This window comes from Mercenaria mercenaria, chromosome 1, assembly GCF_021730395.1.
Source record: "Mercenaria mercenaria strain notata chromosome 1, MADL_Memer_1, whole genome shotgun sequence".
Classification (NCBI taxonomy): domain Eukaryota; kingdom Metazoa; phylum Mollusca; class Bivalvia; order Venerida; family Veneridae; genus Mercenaria; species Mercenaria mercenaria.
In genome coordinates, this window is record NC_069361.1 from 21,375,959 (window position 1) to 21,403,348 (window position 27,390).

The 27,390-nt window shown below is 36.1% G+C and overlaps 1 protein-coding gene across 1 annotated transcript in view; it reads right to left on the minus strand.

Moving 5' to 3' along the window:
* Positions 1-842: 842 nt before the first annotated feature.
* LOC123544233 (cap-specific mRNA (nucleoside-2'-O-)-methyltransferase 1-like) overlaps positions 843-27,390 on the minus strand; it is a 40,410-nt gene continuing 13,862 nt past the window's right edge. The window contains exons 6-21 of the mRNA XM_045330297.2: positions 25,136-25,208; positions 24,265-24,457; positions 23,063-23,181; positions 22,512-22,608; positions 21,748-21,880; positions 20,873-21,058; positions 19,666-19,722; positions 19,231-19,288; positions 18,882-18,950; positions 15,888-16,025; positions 13,011-13,139; positions 12,524-12,615; positions 10,808-10,924; positions 8,896-9,017; positions 6,700-6,808; positions 843-4,037 (exon numbers count right to left, since the gene is read on the minus strand). Of these exons, the coding sequence (XP_045186232.2) occupies positions 3,896-4,037; positions 6,700-6,808; positions 8,896-9,017; positions 10,808-10,924; positions 12,524-12,615; positions 13,011-13,139; positions 15,888-16,025; positions 18,882-18,950; positions 19,231-19,288; positions 19,666-19,722; positions 20,873-21,058; positions 21,748-21,880; positions 22,512-22,608; positions 23,063-23,181; positions 24,265-24,457; positions 25,136-25,208 (1,834 nt within the window). The 3' untranslated portion in view covers positions 843-3,895. The remainder of the gene's footprint in view (positions 4,038-6,699; positions 6,809-8,895; positions 9,018-10,807; positions 10,925-12,523; positions 12,616-13,010; positions 13,140-15,887; positions 16,026-18,881; positions 18,951-19,230; positions 19,289-19,665; positions 19,723-20,872; positions 21,059-21,747; positions 21,881-22,511; positions 22,609-23,062; positions 23,182-24,264; positions 24,458-25,135; positions 25,209-27,390) is intronic.

Below are 27,390 nucleotides of genomic sequence, written 5' to 3' on the forward strand. Positions count from 1 at the left end.
ACTTTTGTTGCATTCTCTTTTCCCTTTTTGTGACTCTAGTTGCCTTTTCATTTCCCTTTCTGTGACTCTAGTTGTTGCTTTCTCCTTTCCCTTTCAGTGACTCTAGTTGCATTCTCTTTTCCGTTTCTTTGACTCTAGTTGCCTTCTCTTTTTCCCTTTCTGTGACTTTTGTTGACTTCTCTTTTCCCTTTCTGTGACTCTAGTTGCCTTCTCTTTTCCCTTTCAGTGACTCTAGTTGCCTTCTCTTTTCCCTTTCAGTGACTCTAGTTGCCTTCTCTTTCCCCTTTCAGTGACTCTAGTTGCCTTCTCTTTCCCCTTTCAGTGACTCTAGTTGCCTTTTCTTTTCCCTTTCTGTGACTCTAGTTGCCTTCTCTTTTCCCTTTCTGTGACTCTAGTTGCCTTCTCTTTTCCCTTTCTGTGACTCTAGTTGCCTTCTCTTTTCCCTTTCTGTGACTCTAGTTGCCTTCTCTTTTTTCCTTTCTGTGACTCTTGTTGACTTTTCTTTTTCCTTTGTAGCTCTAGTAGCCTAGTTGCCTCCTCAATTCCCTTTCTTTGACTCTAGCGGCCCTGACTATTTGCCTTCTCCTTTTTATTTTGTTTTCAGTCTGACATCTCTGACTAAATCGTACCAAGTGACAAAGTAATGAAATAAGGATTGAATATTCTAAACAACTGCTGATCTTTTTTTAAAACTCACCGAGATGGATTTTTATACATATGTATAATTATGAGCATATTACAGCTGTTTAAGTTTAAAAGAAATTGGCAGAAACCTATTAGATCCTATGCTTTGATAAATAGCAAACAGTTTGATTGGGAATTCAATAAAAAAAGCCAATGGATGAAGTTTTTCCTTTTATTCAATTTCCTTTGGAAACTGTACATAGTGAATAATATACATTAACAAGTTGTTGTTTCAACCATTAAATGATTTCACGAAGAGTAAGTGTGGATATGATAATATATTATCTGAAAGTTTGCTCATAATTGCAGCAGTCATTTTAGATAGTCCATGCTTTAAGGGGTAATAAAGCTGAGTTTATGGATGCAATTATCAAGTATCTGGTCACAAATGTTGCAGACTGGTCTCAAAAACAGACCCTTAGATCTACATTAGAATAGAATTCCTATAACAAGAGTGTCATTGACCCTAAAGTGCTCACCTGTTGTATTAGGCTTCAAGTGTCTTTGTATAACGTTATGGTACAAGTACAGAGTTAGGTTTCTTCTATATCTAGCCTATATTATATACATGTCACACACATTTTTGAACCTACAGCAATAATTTGAACAATTACAGTAGACAGTACAACTCTGATATCACACACCAAATATCATGGTCTAGCTATTATTGATTCAGAGAAGAAGATTTTCAAATTTCTTATATATAAGCCTAGTATAGAATGTACATGTCACACACAGGGGCATGGCCATTTCTTTTTTACCTTAGGGCAATAATTGAACAAGTATAGTAGAGAGTCAAACCCTTATATCACATGCCAAATATCAAAGCTCTGATATCTGAAAACCTATTCTTAACCAAAATGACCCATATGTTCAATGACCCGGAACCATTTAATTTAAACAATTTTTAAAGAGGGCAACAAGAGGTCATTTAAGTGAAGTTTCATCAAAATCCATTCAATGGTTTTGGAGATGTTGTTTAAAGAAATTGTTGATGAAAAGTGACCACGCCCTCTAGCATCCATGTTTTTTTTACTAATCAGAAAAATTTGAGCAATATTTGTACAAGGATACACAACGACAATTATCTGTGAAATTATTTTAAAACTGGGCTAACAGTTTTATACAAGATTTTCTAAATTTCTACTATATAGATGTACAGAAAAGTGACCACGCCCCCTGGTAGCCATGTTTTTTGACGAATCATAATAATTTGAACAATCTTGGTAGAGGGTCACACAAGGACCAATTGTGTAAAATTATTTTAAAATCGTGCTAGCAGTTTCACACAAAAAGATTTTTCAAGTTTCCATTATATACATATAGGGAAAAGTGACCACGCCCTGTGGCAGCCAAATTTTTTGACGAATCGAAATAATCTGAAAAATCTTGGTAGAGGGTGACATAAGGACCATTTGTATGACACTATTTCAAAATCGAACCATCAGTTTAGGAGGAGATGTCGTTTGAAGAATATTCTATTTTTAGCTCGTGGACCCTATGTGCAACCAAGCGGAATCATTTGAACAATTTTTGTAGAAGACCATCCATGCCAAGTTTCATCAAAATCCATTTAGTGGTTTTGGAGGAGATGTCTTTTAAACAATTGTTGACGATGGACACAGATCACAATACCTCACCATGAGCACTTTGTGCTCAGGTGAGCTAAAAATCATCAACTGATAGGGTATATGTCCTACTTAAAGACAATTCTTTGGTACATATATGAGCTTTTTTTAGCATCAGGATTGTGTATCTAAAACTTCTAACATATACTTCCGTTGCAACTGAGTTTTTTTTTTACTTTACACTTTATATCAGATATGCAATTGTAATTAGGAAACAACTTATATAATTGCTATACCTTATGTGACATTGTTTAGTAGATTAGACACAAATTTAATAAAAGCTAATTATTTTACATAAGAGTTATTTTTTGAATGATCAGAAGTTATGGGGACATTTTATCTGCAAATCCTATGTTCACCTTTACTTGGAGCAACATTCTCTCTATAACCAACACATTTCAGTGTTTCAAGAGGTGGTCACTTTAAAGATACTGAATAATGCTTTAAAGAAGTTAGACTGAGACATGTAAATGGACATTTATTTATAGATATAACTAAAATATAAAGGTCGGACATAATCTTCAACATCGATTCATTTTTGTTCTCCCCGCTGTGGTTTGAGAAAAAAAAGAGCGATGTGTTTTATCAAAAACTCAAAATGACACTAAAAAAACTTGACTTTTAACCTCCCTGTATTATTTTCATTGAAAAAACGACTTTACATTCAGAATTAGTTAGAAAATTTATTGTTTTATTTTTCAACCTTTAGCCTGCTGGTGGCAAGTGATTTGCTTTTGCAACCAGTGCAGACCAAGATCAGCCTGCACGTCGGTCAGTAAACTTTCAGTGAACACCCCTTCAAATAATAAATGGTACTGCCCAAACTGAATGCTAGACCAGTCCATTTTAGAAATTGAGCAGGGTAAAAGTTAAACTAAAATAGTAGCTTCCTTATGGTGACTACAAGCTAAATTGTCTGCAATCTTGCAAGTATTTTCTATGTACAACATTTTCACTCAAGTCACTCATTTTTAGCACTGTAAGCAATTTCTGTTTGTCTGAAACTAAACTATCACATGTAATGACATCTACAAGTTACCCTTGCCATCGCATAAATAAAATATTCTAACTTATTAAAACTGAGACACTCTAACGATGTGCCAATAAGGTAAAAAGTTAAAGAACACAATAGCACAGAATAGTCCTTCCAATATTTGTTTGATGTCAAACATGAAACTTCATCTTCTCTATATATTCAATAGTACTGTCAAATTTAAGATTTTCAACTTCAAAATATCCAACTTTCAAAAACTTAACAAACTTTGGTTTAAGATTCAGTGGTAAAAGCTATGACCAATAGTAAAACCAATGACAAAATAACTGCCAATTATCAATGCAACAATTATCTTGACATTATCTCACTTATCATTAACAGCTGTCATGACACAAAGTCAATTATCATTACACCAAACCATTATCATAACATTCTGTAAGTTAACATTACACCATGTCACACAATGTCAATTATCATGACACAATGGCAGGTTCAATCACAACACTATGTCAGATAAAGTTATGACACCATGTCAGGCACAAGCACTTGCTGGGACTATGATATGATTGACAGTTTTGATTGGCATCTGTCATCTATGTGGCATCAGTCTGTGTAGATACTCCATCACATTGGCTTTCGATAATTTAGAGTCGTCCTCCCGACCTTGCTGTCCCTCAATCAGTTTAACACCCTCTTCCCATGCCCAGTGAAAACTGTGTAGCTTGGTTGATCTGAAATATAACACAGAAACCTTACTCTGTATAAGTTTTAATATGTACACACAACATATAATGTATAACACACTTAATTAAAAATTAAAACTAGAGCGGTCTCATAAGAGCACACTTGGCTATTCTTAAGCCTGTCATTTATATTGATCTTTTAATTAAGAATATGTATACTGTTCAAACTTATGTAAGAGTTATGGGACTTGATGCTGTGATCTTGTTCAATTGCATCCAACAGCTGTGTTGAAGTTCCAACCAAATACGTTACATTAGTTTGGGAGAAAGCAATTTTCCAAGTCCACAAAACAGGGATAACTTTGCTAAAATACAATTCAGAGTTATGGAATATGCACCTTTAACCATGTTTAATCCACCTTGATAACTTTTATAAAGTTCCAATTCAATATCTGCATTGATTTCGGAGATAGCAATTTGTATGCAGAACTTCAACCTAGAACTATATAGCTGTCAAAGAAGGGGGGTAATTTTGTTAAAATTTATGTAAGAGTTATGAAACTTGATGCCATAACCTTTTGTTATTACCTGAAAGATGAGTGTATAGTTTAACATACTATCTGGATTGGTTAAAAACTGTATTTTTTTGACAAAAACTTCAACAAAATTTCCTAATTAAAAAGGGCATAACCCTGGAAATACTGCAGACAGAGTTACCCATCTGGTTACACATCAGTAACAAAGTACATCATCACTATGAGCATGTTTCAGTTTAAGATTTTAAGTAATAAAGAAGATTTTGGACTTCATAAAAAACAAGAGCTGTCACTAATGGTGACAAATGCCCCTGCAGTGCCTTGACCTTTGACCCAGTGACCTTGACCTTTGATATGGTGACCACAAAGTCAATAGGGGTCGTGTACTCAATAAGTACTATCAGCATGTGAAGTCTGAGGTCCTGGGTGCAGTGGTTCGCGAGTAAAGTGCCTTCTTGCAAAAAGGTAATGTTGTGAAGTTAACATTGTGACGAACTAACAGACGGACAGTTGAAAACTAATATGCCTCCCTTCGGGGGCATCAAAAATTAACCAATGCAAATGCAGATGCCTGAACCAGGGCCTCTTATTGTTTAAATAGTTGAGCTTAAACTAGCACTAGGCTAGAGGAAACTTATGAACCCACAAGAGTGCAAGAATGTCACAATATACGCCCGTCACAGCAAATTTCTTTACTCTAGCACCTGTATTTGCAAATGGAATTTTAATTTTGTGGTTGTTTAGTAATAACTGTAAGTGTTTTGTTTTTCTAAGTCCACAAGAAAACTCCTTACCAGGTAGAGATACCTTAAAATACACCTAAAATTGGAAAGTAACATCTATGTTGTACCACAGAAATGTGGTCTTGGTTTTTCCGTACAGTCAATTATAAAAAAAGTTACAATATAAGTTATTTATAGTAACAACTAAGGGAAGTTAATCTTTAAAAAAAAAAAAAAAAAAAAAAAAAAAATTGTAAGTCTTCACAAAAATCTTATCCAGGTAGAGGGTAGAGACTGGTCAAAATACACCTCAAAATTGGATGTAGCATGCATGTTGTACTACAGAAAAGTGGTCTCGATTTTTCCCTGCGACTAGTAATGAAAAAGTTACAAAATAAGCTATTTATAGTAACAACAAAGGGAAGTAATTCTAAAGAAGGGAACTGCGCATGACACTACGTCTCATGATGGTGTATAATTGTGTCAAGTTACATCATAATCCCTCCATGCATGAAGAAGAAATGCTTCGGACAAAGTCATTCTTGTATCTGACCTTTGGCCTCTAAGTGTGACCTTAGACCTAGCGACCTGGTTCTTGCGCATGACACTACGTCTCGTGGTGGTGAACATTTGTGCCAAGTTATATCAAAATCCCTCTATGCATGAAGAAGAAATGCTCCGGACAAAGTTTTCATTCTTGTATCCTTTGACCTCTACGTGTGACCTTGACCTTAGACCTAGGGACCTGGTTATTGCGCACGACACTCCTTCTCATGATGATGAACAATTGTGCCAACTTTCATCAAAATCCCTCTATGCATGAAGAAGATATGCTCCGGACAAAGTCATTCTTGAATTTGACCTTTGACCTCTGTGACCTTGACCTTAGACCTAGAGACCTGGTTCTTGCGCATGACACTTCGTCTCATCATGGTGAACAACTGTGCCAAGTTTCATCAAAATCCCTTCATGCATGTAGAAGATATGCTCCGGACAAAGTCTGTGGACGCCGCCCGCCTGCCTGCAGCCCGCCCGCCAGGGGCGTTCCCATAATATGTCCCGTTTTTCAAACGGGCGTATAATAACTTATATGTTGTGGGTTTGAAACATACAATAATCATTAATCTTGCCTCTACCTCTGACAGAAGTAGTAGTTTTTAGCTTGAGGCAAACCAATTGAGATTTATTTAACTTTAAGCACCTGTTTTCTTAAAGGTAAAAGGTTTTCAGATTATGAGTATTTAACATAAAGGCTTCTTTCTTTAATAAATAAACAAAGTTGCTTCACAATAACAATATAAGTTACAAAGAAAAGTGAAAATGTATGTTACACCACAAAACTATTTCTACTTCTTTACCTAAATACTTAACAATGTAGTTCCTATTACCTAACCTATAACTTCTCATCTACCTATACAAACAATGGTAGAAAACTTGCCTTACATAACTTACCTGACATTAGCAATACTATCTGTTGGACAGTCAAACTTGGATTCTCCATTATGTAAATTGAAGAAATACTTCCTGCCCTGTGATCTACTCCACTGCATAGTCCATGGTTCTATAAACAAATATACTACATGTAAGGTACTCAATCATTTCTTTTCTATCATAAGTTATTTGTGAAGGAATGTAAAATGAACAAAAAAACAAAAATGTCAACAGCATCCCTTTGTGCTGATCAATATAGTGATAGTACTCTGTGAAGACATCAAAATCCCTCCATGCATGAATAAGGCAGTCTGAAAGACAGCTAAATCCCCCGCCACTGCTATGGATAGTGAAAGGGTAAACTTTTGATTTTAGCTGTGACCTTGACCTTGAACTGACATGGCTGACTCATGAATTCTGCACAATGTATTGATGAGGTGATCATTTGACCAAAGTTTCATTAAAATACTTCAAGGGGTTTAGGAGATACTATTTATTTATTTATTTATTTATTTGGGTTTTACGGCGCACCAACACAGTATAGGTTATATGGCGCCAAACAGGACTACAAATTTTGGTTTCACATCTCATTTACATTGAAATAAAAACATGAGGTATGGAATCAAAATTTGCATACCTGCTGGAATCACAGAGTTACAGCAAAACCAAGTGTTAAGACCCTATTAGTCGCCTCTTACGATCATGCAAGGGTAAGGCAGTGGTTCAAATTCTTTTCATACATAGATCGTCCCAGAACCACATGGGGCAAAAGAGCTGAAACCTTTGACCTTCAGTTGTGACCTTGACCTTGAGTTGACATGGCTGACTCATGAGTTCTTGATGAGGTGATCATTTGACCCAAGTTTGATGAAAATCCTTCAAGGGGTTAAGGAGATACAGAGTGGACACCAAATGGAAGGCTCAAACCTTCAACCCTTAGTTGTGACCTTGACATTGAGCTGGCATGGTTGACTCATAATTTCTGCACATCGTTCTGATGAGGTAATCATTTGACCCAAGTTTTATAAAATTCCTTCAAGGGGTTTAGGAGATATAGAGCAGACATGAAATGGAAGGCTCAAACCTTTGACCTTCAGTTGTGACCTTGACCTTGAGCCGACATGGCTGACTCATAAGTTCTGCACATCGCCTTGATGAGGTGATCATTTGACCCAAGTTTTATAAAAGTCCTTCAAGGGGTTTAGGAGATATAAAGCGGACACAAAATGGCAGGCTCAAACCTTTGACCTTGAGTTGTGACCTTGACCTTGAACCGACAAGGCTGACTCTTGGGTTCTGCACATCGTCTTGATGAGGTGATCATTTGACCCAAGTTTCATGAAAATCCTTCAAGGGGTTTAGGAGATATGGACCGGACACGATTTTGTTAAGGACGGAAGGACGGATGCAGACCATTCCTATAATCCCTCCGCCACAACGGGGGATTAAAATAAAATGCTGCGGACAAAGTCATTCTTGTATCTGACCTTTGACCTCTAAGTGTGACCTTGACCTTAGACCTAGGGTCCTGGTTCTTGTGCATGACACTGTGTCACATAGTTGTGAACATTTGTGCCAAGTTACATCAAAATCCCTCCATGCATGAAGAAGAAATGCTCCGTACAAAGTCATTACTGAATTTAACCTTTGACCTCCAAGTGTGACCTTGATCTTTGAGATAGGAACCTGCAGTTTGCGCAGGACACTTCGTCTCACTGAGGTTAACATTCATGCCAAATATAAATGAGATTGCTACAGGCATGTCAAAGTTATGGTCCGGACAAACAAATCCGCAAGGACGCACGGATGCACATACACCGGACAGCCATTTGGACAACTATGTCTTTGCTTCCGCAAGCAGGCTAGACAAAAACTTTGTTTTTGTTTTATTTGATGCACATTTTGGTAAATACATACATAGTGATCACAAAAAATGTTTGCTGGATAATGCTAATGCCACAGTAGGTTAATTACACCTAAGGATCAATTAATGTCAAGGTAGTTGCCTAATTACAGTTGACAGAGATCAAGACCATCTCCTATATATGAGTGAGAACAACCAAAATCTGAGAAAAGATCCCATAAAACAACATTATAGACCAATCAAATTCTATCACCTGATTCGTTGATTTTGAGCTCAATTTTGGAATTGACCAATGTCACTGTCTCCAAACTAAAATATCATTAATGTTGAACCTGTAATATAATGTAACATACCTTTGACAGTCCTAATGATGTTTATGCCTGTAGGTCGGAAGAATCTATCATCTACACTATCCTTAGGACAGTAACACAATTTGCCCCACTGTCCTCCACCTTTCACTCTCTTCAACTGCAATCTAGAAAATTATTCTGTTAAAACTAAACAGTATGCATGAATCCATTTAGTTGCAACTATCAGTTAGACTTCCATCAACATAACAAGAAATTTTACAGCAAGACCTCATTTATATTTGGAATTAAGATCTGAATGACTCTACTAAAGAGCTTTACAGTACAATGGTAAACATGAAACCCTGAAAACTTCATCCATTACTTAACTTGTGTTATGACAAATGGCACTCATTTTAAATAATACACACAAATGTCTGATGTCACATAAAATAGGGACCAAATAATAGTACAACAATATTTTCTTTACTATTTTACATTTTAGACATATTACAATTGAATAATATATAGCAAAATAGTGATTTAATTACTTAAACACTCCAAATAAATTATGCTGTAAAGAAATATAAAATGAAATTAAATGAATCAATTCAGACTTCTGCTACGTATCATTTTTAAAATGAATGTCAAAACTTATGTTCTATGAATTACTTCCACGGTTAAATATATGAGAAACCAGAGATGTAAGCAAGGTCATGATTATATAAGAAAGGAATTCATTCTCTTACACATTTTCATACATGGGTTACCTGATCTTGACAATTTCACACTGATTATATAGCATAAAACAATCTTACGAAATATAACAAGACATTCTTTAAAGCCAGTTCTATTTTTAGCTTTGCCTGTCATTACAAGGGAAACTATTTGAACAAACTTGAAAGAGGACCTTATAAGGATGTTTCAGACCAAGTCTGGTAAAGATACATTACATTGTTCAAGAGGCAGTTGTTTACAGGCTTTCTATTTTTAGCTCTAGCAGACCCTATAAGGGGTGAAGCAGAACCATTTGAATAAATCTTAGACAGGACCATATTAAGGACCCTACAGATCAAGTTTGGTTCAGATCCATCATATTTCATAAGAATATGCTGTTTAAAAGTTTATTATTTCTTGCTCTGATGGCCCCTTAGTGGGGTCAAGCAGAACCTTTGAATCTATGCGAGGGTCAAACAAGGTGGCTACAGACCAACTTTGGTGAAGAACAGACTAACTTACCAACTTTGGTGAAGAACAGACCAACTTTGGTGAAGATCAATCAAGTGGTTCATGAGAAGAAGTCATTCAAATGTTTTTGCTATTTTTAGATCTGGCAACCCCTTAAAGAAACCAAGTGGATTTATTTGAACAGAACTGAAAGAGGTCCATACAAGGATGCTACACACCAAATTTGGTGGAAATCCATCCAGTTTATGAGAAGAAGTTGTTAACAGGATTTCCTATTTTTAGCTCTAGTTGTCCCTGAAAGGGGTTAACTGAAACTATCTGAACAAAGCTGAGAGAGGATTATACAAGGATACCAAAGACCAAATTGGTGAAGATCCAGTACATAGTTCATAAGAAAAAGTCATTTAAATGTTTTTTCTATTTTTAGCTTTAGCTTTTAGCTGTGAAAAGGGGCAACGCGTAACCATATGAATAAATCTGAGAGAGGATCATACAAGGAACCTACAGACCAAGTTTGGTTCATGAGAAAAAGTTGTTTATAGGATTTTATATTTTTAGCTTTTGCAGCCCATAAAAGGGGCAAAGCTAAACCATTAAACAAATAGAAAAGTGATCCATGCCAAGAGGCTACTGTCCAAGTTTGGTGTAATTCTGGCCAGTAGTTTCAGAGGAGAAGATGTTCAAGTAAAAATGTTGATGTAGGACTCCCGTCCATCCACCTTTACTAATAGCTCTTCCTGAACTTTGTTCAGGTGAGCTAAAAATGTCTAAAGACACGACATATTTTTACCTGTTAAATATTTGGTCAATTTCCTCAAACCTGAACACTTCCGGTACTACCAGTCTTACAAGGTCACTTCTAGTTAATTTAGTAATGGCCTTTGTAAATTTCCTTAATTTCTGTATTCTGAAAATAGAATATATATCAGCAATAAACACTAGTAATAAAGAACTATTTTCAACAATGTTTGAGAATAATGATCTTGCTCAAATTAAAGAAACAAGAGGACCATGATGGTCCTGAATCGCTCACCTATCCCCACATGACCCAGTGTTGAACTGAGTATGACATCGTTATTTCTATTATTTGACATAGTGACCTAGTTTTTGAGCACATGTGACCTAGATATCATCAAGATAAAAAATTCTGACCAATTTTCATGAAGATCCATTGAAAAATATGACCTCTAGAGAGGTCACAAGGTTTTTCTATTATTTGACCTAATGACCTAGTTTTTGAAGGCACGTGACCCACTTTTGAACCTGACCTAGATATCATCAAGGTGAACATTCTCAACAATTTTCATGAAGATGTCATGAAAAATATGGCCTCTAGAGAGGTCACACAGTTTTTCTATTTTTCAATCTACTGACCTAGTTTTTGACCGCACATGACCCAGTTAAGAACCTGACCTAGATATCATCAAGCTGAACACTCTCACCAATTTTCATGAAGATCCATTGAGAAATATGGCCTCTAGAGACGTCACAAGGTTTTTCTATTTTTAGACATACTGACCTAGTTTTTGACTGCACGTGACCCAGTTTCGAACTTAACCTAGATATCATCAAGATGATCATTCTGATCAATTTTCATGAAGATCTCTTGAAAAATATGGCCTCTAGAGAGGTCACAAAGTTTTTCTATTTTTAGACTTACTGACCTAGTTTTTGACCGCACGTGACCCAGTTTCGAACTTGACCTAGATATCATCAAGATGAACATTCAGACCAACTTTCATAAAGATCCCATGAAAAATATGGCCTTTAGAGAGGTCACAAGGTTTTTCTATTATTTGACCTACTGACCTAGTTTTTAACGGCACTTGACCCAGTTTCAAACTTGACCTAGATATCATCAAGGTGAACGTTCTGACCAATTTTCATGAAGATCTTGTGCAATATATGGCCTCTAGAGAGGTCACAAGGTTTTTCTATTTTTAGACCTACTGACCTAGTTTTTGATGGCACGTGACCCAGTTATGAACTTGATCTAGATATCATCAAGGTGAACATTCTGACCAATTTTCATGCAGATCTTTGAAATATATGGCCTCTAGAGAGGTCACAAGGTTTTTCTATTTTTAGACCTACTGACCTAGTTTTTGAAGGCACGTGACCCAGTTTTCGAACTTGACCTAGATATCATCAAGATGAACATTCTGACCAACTTTCATAAAGATCCCACAAAAAATGTGACCTCTAGAGTGGTCACAAGCAAAAGTTTACGGACGGATGGACGGACGCGGCGCGATCACAAAAGCTCACCTTGTCACTTTGTGACAGGTGAGCTAAAAAGTCAGGTACATTAGATTTTCGATAGAGTGCCTTGACCATGTAAAAGACTGTTTATAATATGAAGCAGAAGGGCATCTGTAAAATTTTGTATGATATAAGAACTCTAAATATGAAGAAAAACCATGTTTTATAAAATAGTTTTAATTTGTTTCTTTTAATTTCAAAGTAATTATTCTAAATATCTATCAAAACTGTATGTTACACTGACCTTTCATTGAAATGTAAACTTCTCACATCTTTACCATACAGGAACAGTGCATCTAGAGTATGCATGGTGGTTATTTTCCTCTGTCCTGTTCCCTGCACAATGCCAATTTTTATTTAATTTAAATTACAAGCTCCAGGTAACTACTGTGTCAAATTACAATCGATTCAAATGAGAATAAAGATCTGACCTTCATTTCTGCTATTCAATTTTAGATAATGCCAGTCATACCTGTAGTAAAAACTACCTGCAAAAAGTGTTCATCTGGCTCTACAGAACATTCAGTTTAAATTCTACCTGAAATATTAAGTGTATTTAAACCTCTAAATACAGACCACTAGTTTAACTGCAACTAAAGACCACTTTTTGGCTGCCCTGTAGGAAGGTGGCCTTAATGGACTGTATATTTCTATTGAAAACAAACAACTGTTTTTTCCAGCATTAAAATGACAACTGTTTTCAAATACGTGTACGTATATCAGATTATTACCTCCCCTTTTAGCTCTATCACAATCTCTGCCTCTATTAAGGTATCTCTGGGAAGTTCTATTTTTAACCCATCCTCCATTTTGGTCCAGCGAGCATTTGGTCTACAAGGGCGATGAAATACCCATGATCTCTGTAATCAATAAATTTTTCAACATTTAGCCTTTACCCTGCTAAATTTCTAAAATGGACTAGTCCATCATTCTTTTTTGGCAGCACCACTTATTACTTAAAGGGGTGTTCAGTGAAAATTTACTGACTGAATAGCGAACAGTGCAGACCATGATCAGCCTGCATGGATGTGCAGGCTGATCTTGGTCTGCACTGGTCACAAAGGCAAAATCACTTGTCGCCAGCAGGCTAAAGGTTAACTATCTTAATTTTTCAACCGATTCTATTCCATTGGTTAACTGTCAAAATTTATAACAGAAACATTAAATTTAAACTGCAATTTTAAAAAAGATGAAAATTATGACTATAGGAACAAAGACATATAGAATAAAACAGATCTGCAAATTGAGCAAAATCTTATTATAACCAAACAAGATCTCATCTATCAGTATAGATGCTTTTTTGCATATTACATAATAAACAAGTGAATGAAGTATTGCCATGCAATACAAAGTCCCCTACTGGAAGGCACCTAATTTTCTCTACTGCAGTATAACATCATGAACTGATATCTGTCAATGATGTATAAACAATATTGTACTATTATATACAATATGTTATAACAACACACCTGGATTAAAATGTGCATATATAAAAACCCACAGTTGTTTTCATATTGAAATGCTTTTGCCAATTATAAAAAAGTTATCATATAAGTTATTTATAGTACCAACAAAGGGAAATTAATCTTAAAAAAATACACCTAAAAAATGGATGTAACATGCATGTTGTACCACAGAAAAGTGGTCTCGATTTTTCTCTACGGCCAATAATAAAAAAGTTACAATAAAATCTATTTATAGTAATAACAAAGGGGCGTAATTCTAAAAACAAGGGTGCCTCATGGTGGTGAACATTTGGTCCAAGTTACATCAAAATCCCTCAATGTATGAAGAAGAAATGCTCCGGACAAAGTCACTCTTGAATTTGACCTTTGACCTCTAAATATGATCTTGACCTTAGACCTAGGGACCTGGTTTTTGTGCATGACAATCCGTCTTATGTTGGTGAACATTTGTGCCAAGTTACATCAATATCCCTCCATGCATGAAGAAGAAATGCTCCAGACAAAGTCATTCTTGTGTCTGACCTTTGGTCTCTAAGTGTGACCTTGACATTAGACCCTGGGCTTGGGTTTTGCGCATAACATGTTGTCTCATCCAGGGGAATATTTGTGCCAACTGATATCTAAATCCTGTTTTGCATGACAAAGTTTTAGACTGGACAGGAAAAAATCCTACTGACCTTTGATCTCAAAGTGTGACCTTGACCTTTAAGCTAGGGTACTGAGTGTTGCGCATGACATATCATCTCATCATGGGGAACAATTATGCCAAGTGATATTGTTATCCCTTGATGGATGACAGAGTTCTGGATCGGACAGGAAAAAAAATTTATTGACCTTTGACCTCCAATTGTGACCTTGACCTTTGAGCTAAGGGTCCGGGATTTGCGCAAGACACGTCGTCTCATCATGGGGAACATTTGTGCCAAGTAATATTAAAATCCCTTAATGAATGTCAGAGTTATGGACCGGACACGAAACAGACCCTGTTCATGCTATGTTAACATCTGACTGCTAAGTGTGACCTTGACCTTTGAGCTAGGGGTCTGAAAGTTGTGCATGACATATCGTCTTATTATGAGGTACATTTGTGCCAAGTAATATTAAAATCCCTTCATGGACCGCAGAGTTATGGACCGGACAGGAAAAAACCCTGTTGACCTTTGACCTCAAATTGTGACCTTGACCTTTAAGCTAGGTGTCTAGGTTTTGCGCATGACACGTCGTCTCATCACGGGGAACATTTGTGCCAAGTAATATTAAAATCCCTTCATGGATGGGAGAGTTATGGACCGGACAGGAAAAAAGCCCTGTTGACCTTTGACCTCCAACTGTGACCTTCACCTTTGAGCTAGGGGTCCGGGTTTTGCGCATGACACGTCGTCTCATCATGGGGAACATTTGTGCCAAGTAATATTAAAATCCCTTCATGGATGGGAGAGTTATGGACCGGACAGGAAAAAAGCCCTGTTGACCTTTGACCTCCAATTGTGACCTTGACCTTTGAGCTAGGGGTCCGGGTTTTGCGCATGACACGTCGTCTCATCATGGGGAACATTTGTGCCAAGTAATATTAAAATCCCTTCATGGATGACAGAGTTATGGACCGGATATGAAATTGCGGACGGACGGACGGACGGACGGACGGAATGACGGAAAAGCGCATTCCTATAGTCCCCGAAACTGGTTTTCAACCAGTAGGGGACTAATAACCATATATGGAAAGTAGTATCGGGTCACCACCTTTTAGTAGTTTACACACACTTAAAATTCTCTATGAATACTGCAGTTTCTTGTATTTCCATACGCATCAGCTGTTTCATTTTCTTGCAATAAAAATTCACAAAAGACTTTTAGGCTGAATTTAACTGCACTTTTTAAATTAATTTTTTTGCTGTATGTTTTCTTTGAAGTAACATGACAAACTTTTCTTCTCTCATATATTTCAGTGCATAAACACACTAACTTAACATTTAACAAAGAAGTTTTTCAATACAGAAAAGGCCAAAAACCTGCTTTCCATCCAAACAGAAATACTTCAAAATTAAACTATATCAAATTTAACCACAAGTTTATTCTTCTTTAACTAGTACTATCTTTAACCCTAGTTGTTGAATTCTAAATTAAAACACATTTGGAACTTACCCCTAGACTAAGTATATACATGTGTTTTTCAGGAACATCACCCGTGACCATACATCTATAGTCATATACACCTTTGATTGTACGTAAATTGTCTACCGTCAACTTCTCTGTCACATGGTCAAAATAACTCTCCTCTGTCTGTAAATATACGAATATCACTTCACATGAAGATTTCATATGCAAACTGTATGTAGAAGTTGAAGTAAAACAAGAGGACAACTATGAACCTGAATCACTCACCCCAATACTTGTGCATGTCACCAAGAAACATGGAAATTCAATGAAAACCTGGTTTTGTATGACACCACCATGTTCTGATTAAACAAGAGGGTCATGATGACCCTGGATCGCTCACCTGAGTAATATGAGCTACATGTTTCAAATGTCAAACTGATGATAAAATATTTAGAAAGTCAGTAGGTCACATTCATGGTGAATGAAATTCCTTTTTACGATTCGTGTGCAAAACTGTGTATCATCAAAATTTCAAGGCTGTATCTTAAAAAACAAGAAAGTAGGTCAGTAGGTCAACATCACAGTCAAGTGACATCATATTACTTCTGGTCATCAGGTAATTATAATTAAACAATCTTGGAAGTAGGATCAGATGATTTTTAAGTATTTTTTCCTATATATCTCACATAATAACTAAATGACTCCAGGGCGGGGCCTCTTTTAACCCAAGGGGCATAATTTAAACAATTTTGGGAGAGGACTACTAGACAATGCATCATACCAAATATCAAAAGCCCAGGTCATATGGTTTCAGAAAAGAAAATTTTTAAAGCTTTTTCCTATATAAGTCTATATAAAACTTTGGACCCCCAGGGCAGGGCCTCTTTTCACCTAAGGGGTACAATTTGAATAATTTTGGTTGAGGACCATAGGACAATGCTACAAACCAAATATCAAAGGCCTAAGTGTTGTAGTTTCAGACAAGAAGATTTTTTACTTTTTTTCCTATACAAGTCTATGTAGAACTTGGGACCCCCGGGGTGGGACCATATTTGACCCTTGGGGGATAATTTGAATAATCTTGGTAGAGGACCACTAGATGATGCTACATACCAAATATCAAAGCCCTAGACTATGTGGTTTTGTATAAGAAAATTTTCAAGGTTTTCCCTATATAAGTCTATATAAACCATGTGACCCCTGGGGTGGGGCCATATTTGACCCTAGGGGGATAATTTGAACAATCTTGGTAGAGGACCACTAGATGATGCTACATACCAAATATCAAAGCCCTAGGCCATGTGGTTTTGTACAAAAAGATTTTCAAAGTTTTCACTATATAAGTCTACAGTCGACATTGTATTAAGAGACCACCCAAGGGACTGCTAAGAAGTGGTCTCTTTATGGAATGGTCTCTTAATGAATTTCAGTCAGATGAAAAGAAAAGTTATTTTTAACAGTTAATGTAACTGTATTTATTATGAACATACATGTATGGTTTCAAAATCTGTTTTAACACCGTGAACACTTTTCCAGGTCCATAAACCGTGAAAATTATGGCTAGATTGTCATTTCAACTGATACCAAGGTTATTTGCATTCAGTCACGTGCAAAACGTACCCGCTAATCACACAGATGAAGAAATGCCCGGTAGAAATTTGGTACCTGGTCGCTTAATAGATACTTTTGTCGAATATTTTACCTGTCGGGACTACATTTATGTGGTCGCTAGTGGTTTAATAAAAAAGTCGTTTAATGGAATGAATTTATATACTGAAAACGTTCGGGAGGGATTTTGACCGGTCGTTTAATACAAAAATCGCTTAATAGAGGTGGACGCAAGTACGATGTCGACTGTATATAAACCATGTGACCCCCGGGGCGGGGCCATATTTGACCCTAGGGGGATAATTTGAACAGTTTTGGTAGAGGACCACTAGATAATGTTACACACCAGATATCAAAGCCCTAGGCCCTGTGGTTTTGGACAAGAAGATTTTTAAAGTTTTTCCTTTCGGTTGCCATGGCAACCAGAGTTTTGCATGGAATTCAATTCTTTGAATAATTTTGAAAGGGGGCCACCATAGGATCATTCCTGTGAAGTTTGGTGTAATTCTGCCCAGTGGTTTTCAAGGAGATTTTTTTAGAAAATGTTGATGGACACACGACACACGACAGATGACGGACATTGACCGGTCACAAAAGCTCACCTTGAGCCTTTGGCTCAGGTGAGCTAAAAAGGTCATGTTCTATTAAACATATCTAACTGCATCCAATCATGCTATTCAGAAGTACAGATACAACAAACATACATGTGTCATTGCTACATGTCACTCCTGACTCAAGTCATCAGTTTGACCTTGACCCTATGGCACCTAAATGACTCTGTCCATAAGACACTGGTGCCCCCAATTCCTGTCACTGTGCATGGTTTCATGACTAGGTGAAATATGTTTTAAGATTTTTGTGACACAAACTTTTATGCCCTTTCATGCATAGTTTTCACGAAGTAAAGGGTCATAACTCTGGTTTGGAAAGAAAACATTAGGTACAAAACTTCACATGCTGAATAATGTTCCTATAATGTTTCATAATCCTAGCGCAAAATCTTTTTGAGATACATACAACACAAACTTTTAGGTCCTCTCTGGGACAATTTTTTACTAAGTCAAGGACCATAGATCTGGTCTGGCTGTGTGAAATCAAAATAAAAAAACACCAGGTGTACAACTGTACCTGCTGAATGACAATCCTGTGAGACCTGATGACTCTAGATCAAATACTTTTTGAGATACACATACACAATGTGGATGGATGGACTGATGGATGGATGGACAGACGTATGGACAAGAGGGTGGGGGGTCACAAAAAGTATAATAACTGGTTTTATTTTTGTACACTTTTAGACAAAGATCTATTAATTAATTAGACCTGAAAAGCATCCATTTAGATTTTAGACAACCTGTTACGATTTGGTTTTTTATTATGTCTTTGCTATGAAATGCAAATGTATGTGGTTATTATACTGACTGTACTTACACCAACAAGTTGTTCAATTTTCTCCTGTGGTCGACATTTAGCAGGAGCTGTTCTCACCTCATCCTCTACCTAAAAATATTTGAAGACATTTAAGAAGTGTATCAAAATACCTTACAGTTTATAAGAAAGTATGTTTGTCTTTTCAAGTACATTTTACAGTGTTACATGTTCATGATGTATACCTGTACCAGGTTTCATTTGAACTGGACAGAAACTGTAGGAAGAGTTGTGTACATAAAAAAGTGTGATGGATGGAATCACAGATGGACAGTTCAGACATCATATGCTTCCAACCATCTTCAACAGTGGAGACATAAAAAACATAAACATTTCAAAGTCAGTTACAAACCTTCCATTTCTTGAGTAAGGCAGCTCTCACATCTTTTTGTCGGTGTTCATATAAATTGCTGTAAATGGTAAATATCAGCCTTGTTTGTATAATATTATAGAATATTACATGTACATGAATTCTATACTTAGAGGAAATTCTATTTGCTTAGCAGTTCTGATATTTCTATTTTGATAGAACTTCCCAACTCAAAAACCCGGTTGAAGAATTTAAACATGAACACAAATACGTGTATTATATACAAATACCCCAAAATTGTAGATGTTTAACCTCTTTAACTTCTTTTGCACTTTTTTAATTTTATCATTTACACTGCAATTTGTCAAAGTTTTGGGATTTGTGAATCTTAAAGTAGTTTCAATTCTAAAAGACCTAAAATATACAAAAATAACTTTCAAGGGCCATAGACATATATGTAATATACATAATACTTACGTATTTTGTGTAAAAGCTCTTATCTTTTTCAAATTTAGTATCTGAAGCTTTCCCAGGCTGAAAATATTTGGAAAAGCTGTGAAAAAAATTATGAATCCAATTTACAATGGAATTTCTTCACCATCAATCAGTGAATTTCTACACCATCAGTCAGTACAGATGTAGAATAATTTAATCATTTGCTGATACAGGTAGTTAAATTATAACACTATATGTTCAGTTTTCCTGTTTGAAAGAATAGGAAAACAAGAGAGAGTGTGTGTTCAGGTTTAACGTCTTTTCAACAATTTTCAGTCATATAAACGACGGTGTCTAATTGTAGCAGTGAGCACAATGCTGCCTCACTGGAATATCACGCCGTAGACATGTGACATGATACCCCACCCAGTCACATTATACTGACACAGGGCTGACCAGTCCTAGCACTACCCTCTTAATGCTAAGTGCCAAGCGAGGAAGCTACTAGTTCCATTTTTTACATCTTTGGTATGACGTGGGTCTAAACGATCTTGGTAAAACGAGACCACCAAGAAATATTTGTATGAGAAATAATCTTAAAATTGGGTGAACATTTTCTGACAAATGGATGTTTAAAAGTTGCAACTATGTATTTACATTGAAAAATGACCAAATCAAATCATTAAAATTTAGATAGATGGTTATCCAAGAGGCATTTGTATGAAATGATTTCAAAATAAAATAAGTGGTTTAAGAAACAATGCTATTTCAAGATTTTTCTACTTTCAGCTCAGCTGGCTGTGTTTTTTGACATGTTGAAATATTTAAAGATTCCAGGTAGAGGGTCACCCAACGTGTATTTGTCTTAAATGTATTTTAAAATCTCTAAGGCAGTTTCAGACAAGAAGTGACCATGCCCTCTGATAACCATGTTTTAAGTTGAATCTGAAAATTTAAATAATTTTGGTACAGGATCATCCATGAATATTCATGTCAACCTACTTTGAAATTGGACCAGCAATTTATGAAAAGATGATTTTTCAAGCTTCCACTTTATACACGCAAGGGAAAGTAACCACAACTTTAGGCACTAACAGCAATGGAATGGATAGCTTTACTGTTATCTACTGTCTGCCTTGCAACATTAGTATCCATTTCCAAGCATGGAAAGAAAGACAGAAAGACAAACACAGTGATTACTATAATGCTTCAGCCAAAATGGCTACATAACAGTACTGAAGGGTCATACCTGTCATTGGAAACACACATATACTCATAGAAAGGGTCATTGTTTTGTAGATATGACATTGGCACTATTTCACAGACATCCTCCTTTGAGGTGGGTCGCAGCAGTTCTATGAGGTCAAGGTTGATTTCATGGAAGTATTGTCTCACTGGTTCCCGGTCCTCTCGTAAACTCTTACATACAATATACCTGTAACAAAGTGTGGTAAACAATAGAAATTCAGTGATCTCTTTGTAGTGACTTCTGAAACTTCATTCTGCATACTAACTTCTTCTGTACAGCACTGATCTGTCATGTTTTACATTTCTATATTACATTAAAAGAATCATATACGTATTGCAACACACAATTTTTCTCAGTTTAGAACACTGTTGTCAAGGCAAGAAAAAAAAGCAATAATAGCTTCTTATCTAGTAAAGGAAGTGTCAGATGAGAAATGTTCTTAGTTGAGGAAGCTTTTGATAACAAAAGCTCAGTTCTTGGCAGCTGGAGTTAAGGTACAACTGACTGGAAAGCTATAGCAAGTTTCAAGCAAATTCGCATAAAGTGAGGATGTATTTAAAATCTTAAAACAGTAACAACTATTCAACATACAATAAGCTGATAACATCTGCCAGGTAGCCTGGGTAGTCCTAAACTGGACTGAATATGATTATAAACCTTTTAACACCTTTATTGAAAATTTTATACAGTCAAACCTACGTGGCAAGATCAAAATGGTCTATTTTCAAGTAGTCTTTATTCACAGGTGAAAATTATATAAAAGAAACTGCATATGCTTAAATCAGAAATGAAACTTGTGCCCTTCAGCACCAAGTAGTCCCTGTTTACAGGTAATATATATGACAGGTTTGACTGTTTCAATAGAGATGACTGACCTTTCTGAGTTTGCAGGTCTGCTTGTAACAGGCTTGTAGATTGAAACATGTTCAAATATTCTGTACATTAGATAGACAAGACCAACACTGAATGGTGTAAACAGATCAAACAACTTGCAAACAAAATGCCCACCTGCAATGACAAAATGACATGTAACTATTCAACAACATGTTTCAGCAAACAGCTGATTACATGTAATGTGAACACACTCACAAAGTACCGCCTCAGTAGCCTGGAAGAGCGTTCATTTCGAGTGCGGAGGGTCGTGGGTTTGATCCCTGGCCGCTTCATACCAAAGATGTAAAAAATGGTACTAGTAGCTTCCTTGCTTGGTGCTCAGCATTAAGAGGATAGTGCTAGGACTGGTCAGCCTGGTGTCAGTATAATGTGACTGGGTGGGGTATCATGCCATGTGTCTACGGCGTGATATTCAAGTGAGGCACCACTATAAAGTTGGGCATTGTGCTCACTGCTACAAGTAGACACCGTCGTTTATATGACTGAAAAATTGTTGAAAAAAAACGTAAAACCTGAACACACACACACACACACACACACACACACACAAAGAAAATATGTTAAGGTAGTTGACCTATCATTGTAATCCTAAATCTTAAATGTTTAAGTACAGTAAGTTTAAAAACAGCTTCCAACAGTTCTAAAACTGATGTGGATTCACATGCATACCTGAATATAGGTAGCTACACAAAAATAATCATATTAATAAGAACCTGACAACAAACACAAATTAATAAAGCGTTACCTGTTCTGAGTACAGACACTGCTACCAGGAACTGACACAGATATAACTGTTTGGAGAGGATCTCTTGTATATTCTCCTGACCTTCCACAGAGAAACCCTGCAAAGTTTATAACATCCTGTTTAGTAAAATATTCTCTTTTCTGTAATTTCATACATGTATGTATGTGTAGTTTATCTCTATATTTCATGATAAGCATCTGTTAAAATGTGTTGGATCAGTTTAGTTGCTCAAAACACGTAAATCTACACATTTAAAACTTAAAATACTGAGTTTCCACATACATTACGAACATTACTAGAAGGTTTAACTGTGTAATAAATTTCAATGTTCGGAATTTTGGCACCTTAGACACATCGTAACACAGAATGAATTCTGTACTCATATAGGAACAATTAGAACACCTGATCTTTTATATTTTTAGCTTAATTTCTAATAACTTGAGAAACTGTCTAAGCTATCAAGATAATGTGCCAGTTCACCATCCCACAGCCTACAGCCTATCGTGTAATGAGTACACAAATGGAAATGACAATCATTAAAACTAACATACCCCATCAGCCATGACCATATGCACACCTTGACCATCAGTGTTTTCTTTGACAAACTGTATAAAGGCTTGTTGATTGTCTGGTCTAAATATGTCCCCATCTCCTTCCATTCCTCCTACACCTGTTAGTCAATAACCTCAAGTTAATGACTATTACACTGTATAGGTATATGACATTTTACAGCCAACTACCAACATCTCACTAAGCATAAATTTGGAACCTGATACATTCTCTATCCTAATTAATGAATGTCAACTTCAAGGTAGCATAAGATACAATGTCCTCTGCTTTATTAGGTGTTCACTAATTAGACAACAATTCAAGAAAAGGTACTGTGAAATCATTTTATATTTATAGGGGACTAATTTTCATTGATTTATCCATGAAATAAAAATCCAAACAAACATATAAAATTTCAATGAATTGTATCTTCAAAATTACAAATTCATATCCTAGATAAAAGCTACCTAGGCTGTATCTGCCTAAACCACAAATTCCATGTCCACATAATAAAACAATTTCACAGTATAGTGTTCTACAAACAAAATTCTCTACGAGATGTCAAAACATCCCTGCAGTCAACAAACGATAAACTCTGATGAACATATATCAAGCTGAGAGTTAGATCCCATGTCTAAGAGGATTCTCTGTGCAAACTGACTAGACAACATGTTTTATTCTATTTGCCGTCATTCCTTTCACAACCGTGTAAACAAGGAAACTAGCTTCCCTTCCCTCACACCCTAATGGCAACGGATTCAATCATGAATGAAGTGTCAAGAGAAATTAAAACAAGTTGTAGAACTTGCTTCACAATCAACCTGAAATAAATCAGTATAAACTAACAACTTGTGTTTCATATCCAATACAGTTTCTAGCTAAGAAAAAGTTGATGCTGTTCACTGAAAAAGCATCAACTGAATACTTCAATGGAATTCTTTTCATCCAAAATATAACTGAGCCGTGCCATGAGAAAACCAACATAGTGGGTTTGCGACCAGCATGGATCCAGACCACCCTGCGCATCCACGCGGTCTGGTCAGGATCCATGCTGTTCGCTAACAGTTTCTCTAATTGCAATAGACTTTGAAAGCGAACAGCATGGATCCTGACCAGACTGCGCAGAAGGCAGGCTGGTCTGGATCCAAGCTGGTCACAAACCCACTATGTTGGTTTTCCCATGGCACGGCTCGTATGACTTTACCATAATAAGGTTCAAACATCTCTGGTGGTCCTGCAAAGAAGTCCTCCAGTTTGAAATCATTTGATCCTTTCAGTGTCAAACCAAATCCTTTAGCCTCTGCCTTACTTCTCCACAGCGCATACTCACTGAATCCCCCGGGGCCGGCACAGATGTCAGCAAAATACAAGAGATCATTGTGCCCCACCATAGGTCTCTACAATCGGAAGAGAACATGACAAATTGCAGTATAACCATTATTTCTTTAACACTTATCTGATTAACCAAATAATCAATGAATAGTAAATAAATGATCCACAATCAAACAATAACCCAGCTCTGAATCTTTCTTCTCTTTGGAATGTATATTCTAGCATAAAACTGCTGTTCTTGTCACTTTTCGGGGGTGTTTTAGCAGGAGAGAAAACATGTGTTAACAGAAAGATTCTCACCCTCACTGCTGTTAAACATGTTTTTATAAATGCAAATTCCTATTCATTTATCAATTTTCATACGTTTTATGCTAGAACAGCATTTGCGCCTGTTCATTTCATGTTATAACATTTTCAAAATCCCTTGGAATTCTACAGATGTGATAACATGAAAAAACATGCATTATACCTACATTGGTGTTCATGTATATTTACAACCTAGTGAAAGATTTGTCTATCTGTTTATAAGTTGCATATTTTCATGTTTCTAACTATGGACCTGATATTAAATATAAGCCAACAAAATAGTACCTTAACATTATTTTTCACTTTGACACTTTTTTATTAGCAGGTATCATTAAGTAAATATCAGGGCTTTTTCTCTCGATTATTTTTGTTTTCTGCTTCCTTTAATCGAATGAGTAAACTGAGTATAAATATTTCATTAGAGATAAGAAATTTACCCCATCTGGATATTTCGGACTTGTAAACATGAAGTCAAGGACAGCATCCATATTGGCCATCTTCATAGCTGCCCTGGAAACAAAATATGTGAATACTGTATCAACAGTAATCTATGCAAAGAAGAAATAACCTCTAAAAATGAACAAAATTAAGCTTTTCCAACAGAACTAGAACTGTCACAGGAGTGACTCATACCCCCACCATACGGTCTTATCATAAGAATGGCAACCATAAGTAATCTTAAAAATACTTAGAATAATATAAAAATGTCAAAAAAGCATTAATACTTAAAAAGAAGTTTACTCGTCTTTGGAGTACTTCATCCTGGGCTTCCACATATAAGTAATACTAGTATAATTATGTGCCCTGGATGAGGTAAATATAAAAAATCTCTAATATTAGAGATACACTAAAAGTGACTACAAAAAAAGTGTCTTACCGACCCATGTTACCACAGAAAAATGTATTTACTTTTTACATAGGACTGATAATAAAAAAGTAAGAAAAATACCAAAAATATTGAAAATCTAAAAATAGGATTTCTAAAAATAGACTAATTCCTGGAATTTAAGGGGAAGAAACTCAGTACAAAAGTTTACTTCCCTTTGGCTCTAAGCCAATCAGAATGAGATATAGTGAAAATACATCAAAATTAACCTTAAATTCTAAGTAAAAGGGGACATAATTCAAGAAAAATTGGTGTCAGAGTTATGCACCTTGTGTCACATGATGTGGGTGATGAGGTGGAACATCTATTTTAAGTTTAAATCAAATCCATTTAGTAGTAACTGAGATACAGTGAATATACATCAAAATTAACCTTAAATTCTAAGTAAAAAGGGGCATAATTCATGAAAAATTGGTGTCAGAGTTATGCACCTTGTGTCACATGATGTGGGTGATGAGGTGGAACATCTATTTTAAGTTTGAATCAAATCCATTTAGTAATAACTGAGATAATAGATTTCGGGACGGGACGCGACAAAACTGACTCCTATATACCCCACTCCAAACATGTTTGGTGGAGTATAATTAGCCCTAGAAATGATGAACTATAATAATTGTTTTTTTGTGAATGCCAGGAACTGACACTAGGCAAAATAACAATACAATCTGACCAATATACATATAATGTTACTGTCACAAGCATCAACAAGAGTGCAAGAATGTCACAATATAGGCCCGTCACAGCAAATTTCTTTACTCTAGCACCTGTATTTGCAAATGGAATTTTAATTTTGTGGTTGTTTAGTAATAACTGTAAGTGTTTTGTTTTTCTAAGTCCACAAAAAAGCTCCTTACCAGGTAGAGATACCTTAAAATACACCTAAAATTGGAAAGTAACATCTATGTTGTACCACAGAAAAGTGGTCTTGGTTTTTCCCTACGGTCAATTATAAAAAAGTTACAATATAAGTTATTTATAGTAACAACTAAGGGAAGTTAATCTTAAAAAAAAAAAATATATAAAAAAAATAAAAATAAAAAAATTGTAAGTCCTCACAAAAATCTTATCCAGGTAGAGACTGGTCATAATACACCTCAAAATTGGATGTAGCATGCATGTTGTACTACAGAAAAGTGGTCTCGATTTTTCCCTACGACTAGTAAAGAAAAAGTAACAATATAAGCTATTTATAGTAACAACAAAGGGAAGTAATTCTAAAGAAGGGAACTGCGCATGACACTTCATCTCATGATGGTGTATAATTGAGTCAAGTTACATCAAAATCCCTCCATGCATGAAGAAGAAATGCTTCGGACAAAGACATTCTCTGACCTTTGGCCTCTAAGTGTGACCTTGACCCTAGGACCTAGGGACCTGGTTCTTGTGCATGACACTACGTCTCGTGGTGGTGAACATTTGTGCCAAGTTATATCAAAATCCCTCTATGCGTGAAGAAGAAATGCTCCGGACAAGGTTTTCATTCTTGTATCCTTTGACCTCCAAGTGTGACCTTGACCATAGCCCTACAGACCTAGTTCTTGCACATGACACTCCGCCTCATGGTGGTGAACATTTGTGCCAAGTTATATCAAAATCCCTCTAAGTGTGACCTTGACCTTAGACCTAGGGACCTGGTTCTTGCGCATGACACTTCTTCTCATGATGATGAACAATTGTGCCAACTTTCATCAAAATCCAAGATATGCTCTGGACAAAGTCATTCTTGAATTTGACCTTTGACCTTTAAGTGTGACTTTGACCTTAGACCTAGGGACCTGGTTCTTGCGCATGACACTCCGTCTCATG